Below are 12,281 nucleotides of genomic sequence, written 5' to 3'. Positions count from 1 at the left end.
AACCTCTACTGATTCAAATTCATACTGCAGAATTCTGTATCTTCCACCTGATGGGAGCAGCCCACTCAGTCTACAGGATGTGAGATTCATCACTGATTATTCTCTTTACCTGTGTGCGTGTGCACTGGGCAAAAATAAACTGTCGGTTGAAATGATGTAACCTTAGTGTAGGAGGTCATTTCAGTAGTTTGCAGAATTATATCACAGGTGAATGACGACACTTAGCTATTCCCATACAGTGGAATTTATCGTGTGGAACGGCTGTGAAGTGGTTTGTACACTATGTATTGCACACTATGCCTTTGCACACATCAAGAGGAAATCAAATTATGCACAACAGTGACAAACTGTTTCTTTGGATCTGTCTACAAATACTTTCAGTTTTTTCCATTATTGTAAATGCCACATGGAAATTAGGGTGGGGACACTCATGTGAGTCAGTCTGCTGCTGCAGACCTGTCAAAGACAAGAAGGAGAATAAAACATCCTTAAGACTGTACACAAAACACAGTTTGTTATCTGTAGTCATTTATTTATGCATACAAAACAAGCAAGCCCACCCATCAGTGACAAAACACATTGGAGGTCCCAACTACCATTTTGTTTTCTTTTTTAACCATTTTATTTGAAAAACAGTGTAGTTTTCAGTACAAACACGGAATATGTCCAAAAGACTGGAATCTGAGGCAGGTAACTATTAATACAACGTCTGCAACTACTGCACACTCAACAATGATAGGAACAGCTTATGTGGACCGTCACATTCTGTGTTATTAAAGTCACATTTTATTAATATGGATCACTAAAAAAAAACGAAATAAATTGCCCATTTCACACGTGATTATCTTCTGCTACTGAATGTCATCAGGGTGCTATTATATTAAAGGTCTGGCTATCCTCTGTCCTATACACCATACATATACACACACTGCATCTACTTATGAACACATAAAATGGTGAAAATAACACACGTTTCAACTGTTCTAATAACAGGGGTATGAATAACATGTGCAGGCCACAGTTGGTTCCTGTGTGTCCTTTCATTTGAAATAGACAAATATTAAATTTCCTGATGACACTATGTTGATGGAAGAAAATCACGTATACCACGACTTTACTGTCTTGTAGCCAATTGAAAATATAATCAGCTATGGCAAATATTACCAACACAAATATTTTAAATCAACAAAGCTAACAAACAATCATTTAAATAATTTACAAAATGCCAAACACGATAATGTTTTTGTAAAGCTTTCAACCATTAAGTGGAGTTTTATAATTAACTTTACGGCACACAAAGCCACTAATTTATTTTTTAATTTGGTTAAACTATGAGGCAATAGTGCAAGTTTTTACGAACATCCTTTGTTTTTTTGTTAGTCACAAGAGGATTGCTGATTTTGTATTATTTTCCACAGCAACACCTCTAGAACAACAGGCTAGGGATTTCAGATATTTAAAATGTTGGAGACACATATAGCCTTGGTCCAGTATTGACATTGGGCACAGTTGAATAAAATGTCTGTTTTAATATTTTCACCTCAGTTCAGTATCCTTGTTACCTCGTCTCCCCTCCCTTTTACTCTCTCTCACACACACAAACCCACACATACTACTACCACCAACAGTTCTGTTTATTATTATATTATTTACATGTCTTAAAGTCTGTACAAAAGGCAGATGATATTCAATTGTATTTTATAACATCCAACAAAAGAAATATATTCAAAATGTGATGCCTGAAACTTTTCACAGCTTAGCAGTTCACAAACAGAAATTTATGCAAATTGTAATTAAGAGGAATATATACCTACAAAACTTTAATGACAAAACTGCATAGCAATGTAATTTATCCTCCACAACAGTGCTGAAGAGTTCTTGACTTGGTGGCAGCTCCTAATTTGTGGGTTGAAGTGAAGGTTCTCTTCAACACAACATGTCTCAAATAAGGGTTTAGTTGTTCCTAAATGGTCAGAAAAGATCCGTTTCATCACTGCATGGTACTATCCATTAAGTGTAAACACCAGCAGTAATCAGCATGTGATGAGGTGCTTTAATTATTCAGTTCATTGGCTTCAAGTTGCTTTCTGTCACTTCTCATGGAAGGCTTTACAACAGTGGATGTGATGGGAGAATGGCATGTCCCACACATCACTGTTACCCTCTTTCTGCAATGTCTTCAACCTGAATAGTGGCCTTTTTCATCATAGCAGAGTATTTTGGCCACACTTGCATTTTGTGTAGAGGTTGTTGTCTGGAGTACTTCATCCAGTACACCCTCACATCTCGAGGAGGTCTGTTGGCCTCTCTATGCCTCTGCAGGACTTGTGGTTTGGAGAAACAATGCTTTCTGTAATGTCACATCTGGCATGAACCTGAAAAATTGGAACCTCTTTGGAATGAATCTTGATGCAGTGGTAGCTTTTGCTTTGGTCCTTTCTGTCAACGACTCCCATGTTTGTGCTGTAATAACTCACAACTCTGGGGTTGACCGTCCTCCTTCTGTGTGTGTGTGTGCTTGGAATAGGGAGCAACCTTCTTGTTAGGCATTACAGCCCAGCGGGACAACTACCTAGAAGCAGGGGGACTACAGCTTAGCCTGGATTGTTTTGGTCTTCAGGTCCTTCACATGATTAGCCTTCAGGGTTCCTGTGGTACAGGTTCCCTTCACACAGAGGGAATGAAGCAAGGGGAGGGATGTTAAGAAGTTGTCCAAAGTGAACTGAAATCTTACATCCTTTGGCAGTGAACCTAAAAGCTCCATAACCATGGAGCCATCAAGCCCGATATCCAGCACTCTGGCACACTTCCCAGTGTCGGGTTGGCACTGGATAAGGTATCCTGGATTGTGCCAGGCACCATATCGTGTGTCCAACCGTATTGATTTTCCCTTGATGAAATGCGTGGTGAAATGTTTGCTATAGTAAGGGATCATTGGCTCATCCATGCTGCTCAGAGAAATGTTTGGCAAATCTCTGATCCATCATATTTACCAGGGGTGTCACTTGGCCAAGTTTGTCACCAGGGGAACACTGCTGTGATCCGCTAGGTGTAGAGACTTGATGATGTCTTACAATGTCTTCCAGGTCAATAGCTGGGACACAGCAGGATTTTAGAAATCACTATTACCTTCCCACTTCATGCGATTCTATGGCACTGTGCTGTAGCTATTTATCAGCAGCCCTACAAAGAAAGCTCTCACTTGTGGAAACATTGGGGTTGTGGCTCCCTTTGTAAATGAAAATGGGTTGCTTTGGTGAAACTCAACAATCAGTTTGCTGTATAAGAACTCCTCAAATAGTTCCCACTACACAAATTTCTCCTTTTCTCTCTTGGGGAGATATCCCTTTTGTCACATTTTTTTGGGGTTCAATCTCACTGTCAGCAATCAGCTGTGTCCTTGAGTAGGCCCTCCTCATTCTGTGCATTGTTAGTGTTGGAACTAGTCCTAGCCACTTGTAGTGTCTCTTCATCTTCAGCAACTCATCATCATCATTAATTTGGTCCTTTTCTCTATTTTTGTAGAGGATCAAATCTGCCACAACGTCTAAGCTGACGACCAGAAAAGTTTGTCCAGACTTCCACAAATCTCCTCGTCTCCACTGTCCCCTGCACTGTAACCGCTCTCACAAGCTGGAGACTGAACAAAAATGCCTCCCAGTGTCAACAATATTCTGTCAGCGTCGTCAACTGATGCTATCAATTCAATCACCTCTTGAACAATGGATCAAGAATTAGCCATCTCTCACTTGGAGCAACTCTTCCCCTGCGACTGCCAGCAAGACTGACAGTTGCTAATGGCACCAAAACAGATACATGAATAAAACATTTATTAGTGCCATAATTTCAAACAAGTGCCACAAAAAAATCTGGCTTTGGGCTCTCTTCCATGCACCGTCTCTCTCTCTTTGTGTGTCTGGTCCATTTATTGCTCGTGTCAGGCAGATCTAAATCTGTTTACACAGTCACATTATAGGGATGTGCCTTCCTTATGGGGGCGAAAAGCGAGTCCCAGTAACATAAATCATGACATTTTAATGTGAAGACATGCTTTAAGGTTAGAGGAGGGTTAGGTTCAGGCAAGGAGTAGTTATGGTTAAGATTAAAGTAAGTCTCCAGGAAATCAATGTAAGTTAATGGCTCAACCTGGGTATTAACTGTATGCAGCTTTTTTGAACATGTGATCATTGGAACCTGTATTTCCACTTGTGTTTTTTTTCTGAAAAATGATAAAACAAGTAATGCCACGTACTAACTCCTAATATAGTATGGCACAGATATTGTTGTATTTCAAAAACTAAGATATGTATCAAATGTTTGCAATGTTGGATTCAAAATAACTTCAATTTAAGTGATATGTGTTTTGATCCAGCCTAAATCTATTATTTAGCATGTCAAATTACTGTTACTCTTATTTTTGTGATTTGTTTTCATCCAAAAAATCCAAAAATGTAATTTTGGTATGTGTAGACAAATGCCATTTTGGGTTTCCAACTCCAACATTAAAAATTCTGCAGGAATGTTCTTTAACACACAAAATACAGCTGTTAGTCAAAAACCAATACATATTCAAAAACGTAACAGTCAACGAGGTTAAGTGCAAAAGGTGCTTGTAGCATATGCTGTGTGGTGTCTTAGACTGGTTTGTACGCTACACATATTTGCCTGTCTCACAGTAAAAAGAATTCAAACAACATTCATTCTTCTGTTAAATAGAGATGCTAAAGCTAACATGCTAGTTTCTACAGTGCAACTAGTGCTGTTTTCTCTTTCAAAATCCAGTGTATACTACATTGTTATTTAGGTCTGCTTAGAAAAGTCCGTCACATTAAATACAAAAAAAAGAAGAAACTCTACAAAGAATCAGGACCCCAGACTGTAGGTCTATAAATCAGCTCATTGTCGTGTTTTGCATTTGACTCCCACATCTACTGGAACTTTAAACACGATACTGAGCCTTTTTGGTGTGACTTTGGCTTATGCTAATGCTTTGTGCATGCTGAGATTCATTAAACCACTGATGCAACTTAAAGCAAATTTAGCTGCATACTGTATTCCTCTGGTTGAATCTCCTTCACAGAGGACGTGAATACTCAGCGTCAGTGTTGCTTATTGTCTCTTTCCTCCGTGTCCATTCACAAATCGGTTTCTTCCAGACGCCTTCCTCCGTTTTGTAGGTTGTAAACTTCTCGAGGAATCCCTCTGAGCTGCAGAGCGATGAAACATAATCATGTTAAATGTTTAGGATGGAGCTGAGTGAAGAGTTGTCACCAGTGTGCCTGTTATGAGACTGACCTGCAAGGCCATCTGGGATGAAACCGCATGAGTCAACAACACTGCTGTCTGTACAGTCCTCACTTTGTACAGAAGTGTTCTGTCAACAGAAGGAAGCTCAGAGTGAATGGCATTTCTGACAACCACAAATAAGCTGCAAACTCTTCAACATCTAGATTAAAAAAAAAACGTATTTCTCTGACCTCATCTGCTTCAAAGTTTCAAAACATTTTGATATGTCACAGCAGAAAAAACACAGGTTTAAATAATAAGATTAATCATGCCACAGTCAAGGCCATGTCAATGTTGTTATTATTGTTATTAGTAACACCTGTAAATTTCCTACTGTGACTTGTCAAAATGTCAGATGTAAAAAAGCTCTATTGTGAAAATTTTAACCTCCAACATGCAGGCAAAAGAAGATTTTAAGATATTCTTGAAACATTTTGTTAAATAAAACAAAAAAATATATATCATTGACATATTCTCAGAAGAACCAAAACAACATCTCACCTTCATTTTATTTTGCTCATACCACACCATCCCATACAAACACAGAAGTGTGATGAGTGCCTACAGAGGACGAGAAAAAAAGATGAGCTTCAAATTGAGTCTTCAAACTAGTAATAATCATAATCCTGCTCCTGCAGCATCCGAGTGTATATTTGCATAACTTAGAAACAAAAGGCTGTTGCAAATTACTAACATTTGGCATTTTTAATATACCGTCTTCCTCCCAGGGAGTCAACACAGCTTTTATTATATTTACACAGCAAATGTTTGTGCATAATACTGATGTATCTATTGAGGACTGATTGAAGTCGCACATATGTTTTAATAGCACACATAAACACACAATAACACACTTCTTACCAGACAGAGCAGCCACAGGAGCACGTAGCGAATTTGCGTCTTGGAAAACAAATCATGGCCAAATTTCACACAAGCGAGAGCCTCCAGGAAAGCGATAGCTCTTCAGGGAAATATAAGAATACAATTAGATAAACATTGTGTTTGATTTGACCACTTTAAGAACAGAGTGCTGTATTTAACAATGGCCCCCTCTATAGGCGATGCCTTTCCACTGCAGTGTCTGGATGTATAGCACTTGTGGCACAAGAGTCCAAATGCATGTTCTCTACAATATTGTTCCCCACTGTTCCAGCCCATAACCTATATTCACTTGCCACACAGCGTTGGAAAACTCTCTTTCAGTTTTAAAGGTTACGCTGCAGGAGTAAACCTCAGACAAGACAGAGTCTCACAGTTGAGTAATTCATGCTGTTGTAGAGTGCTCGTCTGGTTTCTATAGCAACTGGAGCAGACTGGGAGCATCAGCAGCTTTGTGTCTGAGATGAGGTCAATAACTACATAAGGTTGTGAATTTCAATTGAGTGGAAACTAAATGAAACGAAAAAAACCTACTGAAATGTTTAAATGAAAATGTAATTAATACTCATGTAGGCTAATGAGACCAGTGCAAGGTGGCCTGCTTTAAGTCTGGCTGAACTGGTGCCACTGGTCAGTTTAAGATGTGTGAGAACTTTGATTGGCTGTTCTATTTGAATTTACAACATCCATTGTTTTGCCCGCCAACACGATTCAACCACAAAGAGGAGAAACACGTGACACTGTTGATAAGCGGCACAGTCGTCAAGTTGCCAACACAGACACAACCTGTTCACTGTGATCCATGCCGACCAGATCAAAGACAACCTTCCAGACTCTGGACAAAGTTCAGTTTGCTTACCAGACTCCTCCGTTCACTGCTACTAATCAGTTTTGTGGGATAACTAAGCGGCAGATTCAAGCAAATTTTGCCCAAAACATGGCCAGTGTAACGGAAAATATAGTAAAATGCTTTGTATTTTTTGATAGTCCTTAAAAGTATTCATACAGGGGCACATGGAGTGTTTTAAAACTACTATTCAAACAGACAAAAGACATGAAAAGATTGACAGGACAAAAGATACTCACCCAAACACCCAACACTGTGTGCCGACTCGTTTACACTGGGTGTCTGTCAGGTACGCATAATATTGTCTGAAAAGGTTTTAAGAAGCGTTTTGTCAAGAATCAAGCAAGCACTGATAGTGTCATTTAAAATTGGCACTGCTTTTTTTTTTTTATATATATCCCAGAACTATTTGTGAGGCCAGGATATGTTACTGCCTGCAAGGATTCAAGGAAAGCTGGTGTTTTTTTTTTTTTTAGCTATTCAACATGTATTCAAATTCAGTATATCATAATTACTACTGCTAATAGGTTGAGTGTAAAGATGTCATTGTGATGTTTGAACATACCGTACGGTGGGCGCAGTGATGATTCCGACAAGGAGGATACGACACCAGCTGAGAGGGTGAGAGGCTTGAAAGATGAAGATGTGCTTGAGGAAGAACGTGTTCAACTCTGTCAGCTGTGGATATAAAGAATGTAAAGAGACTGGACTTAAATGGTTTTTAGATAAAAGTGTTGTGTATTTACTAAAAATGTTGGACTGCAAGACAACACGTAAAACTGAGCGGCTTTTCTTAAATACGAGATTCTTTCATACAATTAAATGAAAGATCATAGGCTGATTAATAACCTTCAGCCACTGCCCAAACACCTGGTACTGACTGTGACAGATAATTCTGAGTCAAAGGTCAAAGCATACAGTACCTGCCAGAGGATCATAAAGAGATAGATGCCTGCTAGTCTCTGGAAGGAGGACATTGGGTCAAACCAGCGTACAAATGTCCAGCTGGCTGGAGTAAACTGGAGCACAGCTCTCTTTATCTTCCCCGTGGTGGAGTGGATCTCCCTGAACAGAAACCATAGTCGTACAATCATAAGGATATAGACATAAATATAAACATGTAGTCTTGCTTCAAACATGAACAACAAGGAACAAAATCATCATTAATGCCATTAGTTCCATCTGTGCTTTTTTGCTTTGTCAAGTGATAAGTTCTGCTGTTAAAACATCTCTGAATGTGATTCATTTGGGAGACTTGCACTAATAATGACAGGAAAGAAAATATTCTGTTAACTGCTGATGCTCATGGAGTCATCAGATCAGCCAAATCCAATAGGTGAAGTATGTCTTGGTTCAAAGTTTATTGCCAAAGAAGCAGAATAGTTTGTATCTCAGGCAAAATGTGACTTTTTGTTGTGTGTTTTTTTGCGTAACAGAACTTAATACTAGTATCGTTACTGTTTCATTAAAAATTTGTGGGAATTTCAGAAACAGTTTTGGATCCTTGGCAAGTTGTAAATACAAGTAGAAGTTAAAGTTGTCTCTATGGTCCTTGATTAAACTACAGAAACTCACCTCCTTGTACATACCTGAATAGTGATTTTTTAAAAGTTTTTTTCCCATTAAAATAATACCTCCCTGCCCTAAAACAGCTTTACATCACTCTACACTTTTGCTTACTTCTTTCTACACTCGCCCCTCCACACTCACCACAACTGGAGCACACCGGCTCACCTACAACTCTCCTTAAAATGCTGTAAAACTACTTCACAATTACAAGAGTAATTAAGCCATACACATTCAACACAGAAACCAATTCTGAAAAATGATTCCTGCTCTAAAAACTGATGGGATTGACGTTCCTGAGGGTATTAACATATGAATTCCCACAGGTCTGGTTATTTCACTTATCATGTGTGTTCCCCTATAAGCACTTTTGCTTATATTATTGCTTTTATCACATTAATATAGAAAAAGACAGAGGTGAAAACACTGACTTGATGCTGGCCCAGCGGTAGGTCCTCATTTCCAGAAAGTGACAGGCTGTCATGCCCAGCCAGATTCCTCCTCCGTTACACAACAGTATGTCCAGTATCACCTGATCCCACCAGCACTCCGCAAAGTTAGGCAGGAGGTGCATGAAGAACAGCTGTAAAAACAAAAAAAATGTTGAAAGGAGACAGAAAATTAAAATTATTAGATATTTATATCTTGAGGGAATTAAATACATGGAGAATGAAAATATAAAACATTTTTTCAATCACTTTCTGATAATAAACTGTACATTCCTGTGCTATTTGAAAAGCTGAAGCACTCTGTTTGGTCACAAGGTCTGTGACACAGTCGATTCAGTGATGAGTAAATCTGGTATTAGGTTAGGTCACGTAATCTAATCCTCCAGTCAACAATTGGCAGCAGTCAAGGCAACAGCTCCTGTTATGTGCAGAAGCTCCTGCTCGTACTACTGTTCTGTTATGATGAGTTTCTCCCGTTACAAAAAAATCCCTGTGGCCTGCACGGACTAATCTGAAATTAATCTGTTTTCTTTCATGAGTTGGGTCACAGAGCGAAGGCAGGGGACACCCTGGACAGGTCACCAGTCTATCACAGGGCTACACTTAGAGACAGACAACCAAGCACACTCACATTCACACCTACGGACAATTTAGAATCACCAATTAACCTCAACATGTTTCTGGACTGTGTGGGGGAAAGCCGGAGAACCCGGAGAGAACCCACGCTGCACGGGGAGAACATGCAAACTCCACGCAGAAAGATCCCGGGTGTCCTCACCAGGACGCGAACCCGCGACCTTCTTGCTGCGAGGCAGCGATGCTAACCACCAATCCACCTTGCAGCCCCTGCATAAATATGTGCATGATTTAAATTGCAATTTTTTAATGCAAGGCAGATCAAGCCTTACATTATCTTGACCACATGCACACACACACACATGCATGTTACCTCAGTGAGTTCCCAGGTGATGCTGATGGTCCAACACAAGCCATAACTGCGGATCAGGACAGCCTTCATGGCCCACCCGGCAAAGTGGCCGAATGCAAAGATGTCAAAGTGGCTCAGTATGCGTTCCCACGTTATCACTGTACAGTTTACAGCATATTCCTGTAGAATGAAAACAAACAAAAACTCATCTTACATCAGAAATGCTCAGAAATGTTTATCTTTTCATTGTAAGAGACATCTTCACATGTGTCACAATTAATGTAGGTTCATTTTATTTAACATTAAAGGTTTTTATGTCGCGTTTACGTCACTCTGCTCAGTAACCATAAGGTCTGTTACAGGAGCATCACTGTAGTAAGGAGCTACGTGTTCATGTTTGAACAGATTTAGTCTAAACAACACATTTTCAGCAAATGTGAAAACAAATTTTATTTAAATTTCATTAGAACAAAAACGAAAGAAACATTGTGGATTCTAACTTGTACCAAGAGCTTTTCTAAACTACCTACAAATTATGTGAAAGCCACCCAGAAAACTATATTTATGTCTGAAAACATTTTAGATCATGTGTATTAAATTATCCTTGTTAGGACCAAAATGGGAAGGAGAGCACCAGAGATAAGAGAGTCAAGTAAAGTCAGGCCGGGTTTATCTATAAAACTTATGTTTTAAAAGGATATACAGAGTAGAATATGAGAACAGAGCTTGATAGAGCCTGTAACTTCTGATTTTTCACATTCATACAGAAATCTTGAGAAAGTAGGAACATGTATCTGGGAATGGGACAGATCTGACACAGAGAGGGCATCCCATGGCCTCCAAACCTCATTCTGACATCGACTAACATACAAAATGTGATGGTCTGATGGTTCACATGTGACCAAAGTTCAAAACCATGCTTACCATGATGTCAGCTTCCCGTTTGGCATAGCGCAGATTTGGGTCAAGCCAGTACATCAGAGTCTTCACTTGGTCCCAGTTCAGGAAGATGAGGAAGACGAGGAACAAAAAGTAGAGCACACTGAGACCTGCAGGAGACAAGGGACAGAGAGTGAAGATAATGACAAGAGAAAACTGTATCTAAGTTATAAAAAAAAGCTGCATCTCTTTAAACACTCACCAAATACCATTCGCCATATGGCAGGGTGCGGCCTGGTGAAGGGACCTGATAGAGAAAAGATCGTTCGAGAACTTTACTGTGCTCGTTGTTTTTCATAGGATAGACAAAAATCTGAACTGAAGTAGGGCTGCAACTAACAATTACTTATATCATCTGGCAATTATTGTCCTGATAAAACAAATTGTTCATTATTTTTTGGTCAAATGGGAGAAAAAATGTCACAAAATCCTAAAGCCTGTGGTGACATATTTAAATCAATTACCAAACACAAAATATTCTATTTACTGTCACATAAGTGACCAAATACACACATTTCAAAGGCTACAAGCAGAGAACAGTTGACATCTGAAGTTTTAAAAAAAATGACTTAAACTACTAACTAACTATCAAAAGAGTCAACTGATATTTCACACCAGTAGACCCACTGTTTTTAGAACTACACTGGGACACTCGATCACATACCATTTAATCCTGGAGCCAGTGTAGGTGTGCTTACCATTAGGAAACGCCAGGACACTGACGACCAAGAAGAAGGACACAACCACCAATAAACCAACACGGAGGTTGTTGTCTGGCTGTTCATCATCCCTGTAAGAACACAATCCCTCACGTTCATACAAAAAGGAAACCTTGCATTAAAACTGATATAAAACTACCCAATGTAAATGTCTCGTTGATATTTACCTGGTGAAAACAAAGTACATCAAGCTGAGCACGGTCCCTGTCAGCAGTGTGATAGTGTGTGGCTTATAGAAGAAGTCTATGCAGATATCCTCCACTTGTTGCTCGTTTATCATTCGGAAATGTAACTTGTAGCTGGCGTCATCCCTCCGCGGTGTCCAGGAACCAGCGGTGGCCGCCATGTCGCTGCTGTGGGCTACTTTTTTTTTTTAATTTTACTGGTTTAACTTCAACAACTAAACTTAAAAGTTGTCAGACAAAATGATGTCAAGAAGACAGCAACGAAGACAGGAACCTTGAAGACGGACTGGACCACTGTGGTTCAAGGGGTGTTTGTGTGCGAACATGAGTACGAAAGCTTCCACCAAAATAAATAGTGTTAACTGCAACGATGTTACTTTGTAGAATTTTGTTTTTAAATATTTTTAATAACATAGCTTATCAAATTTATTGTCCAAATTAGTATATTCAGGACATCTGTTACCCGCATAGACACACCGCTTT

The 12,281-nt window shown here is 39.3% G+C and overlaps 1 protein-coding gene across 1 annotated transcript; it reads right to left on the bottom strand.

The window, feature by feature from the left end:
• Positions 1 to 511: 511 nt before the first annotated feature.
• ptdss1b (phosphatidylserine synthase 1b) lies at positions 512 to 12,068 on the bottom strand. Its single transcript, XM_008306564.1, has 13 exons — positions 11,781 to 12,068; positions 11,593 to 11,684; positions 11,097 to 11,141; positions 10,880 to 11,004; positions 9,977 to 10,135; positions 9,010 to 9,161; positions 7,936 to 8,077; positions 7,578 to 7,690; positions 7,252 to 7,317; positions 6,148 to 6,247; positions 5,788 to 5,847; positions 5,296 to 5,374; positions 512 to 5,207 (listed from the first exon to the last, which is right to left on the bottom strand). Exons 1-13 carry the CDS (start codon positions 11,957 to 11,959, stop codon positions 5,110 to 5,112), a joined length of 1,410 nt encoding a protein of 469 aa, XP_008304786.1. The 5' UTR covers positions 11,960 to 12,068; the 3' UTR covers positions 512 to 5,109.
• Positions 12,069 to 12,281: the final 213 nt, after the last annotated feature.

Source organism: Stegastes partitus, unplaced genomic scaffold (assembly GCF_000690725.1).
Source record: "Stegastes partitus isolate 25-593 unplaced genomic scaffold, Stegastes_partitus-1.0.2 Scaffold46, whole genome shotgun sequence".
NCBI classification, from domain to species: domain Eukaryota; kingdom Metazoa; phylum Chordata; class Actinopteri; family Pomacentridae; genus Stegastes; species Stegastes partitus.
The sequence above is the reverse complement of the archived record's forward strand: the minus strand, read 5'-3'. Positions and strand labels throughout refer to the sequence as shown.

Bases quoted from the DNA above. Each gene is read 5' to 3' on its own strand.
- ptdss1b (XM_008306564.1), bottom strand. From the start codon at position 11,959: ATGGCGGCCACCGCTGGTTCCTGGACACCGCGGAGGGATGACGCCAGC. The intron at 11,685-11,780 runs GTAAATATCAAC...GTGTTCTTACAG, and splicing joins ATGTACTTTGTTTTCACCAG to GGATGATGAACAGCCAGACA. The intron at 5,208-5,295 runs GTCAGTCTCATA...ATCGCTCTGCAG, and splicing joins CATCCCAGATGGCCTTGCAG to CTCAGAGGGATTCCTCGAGA.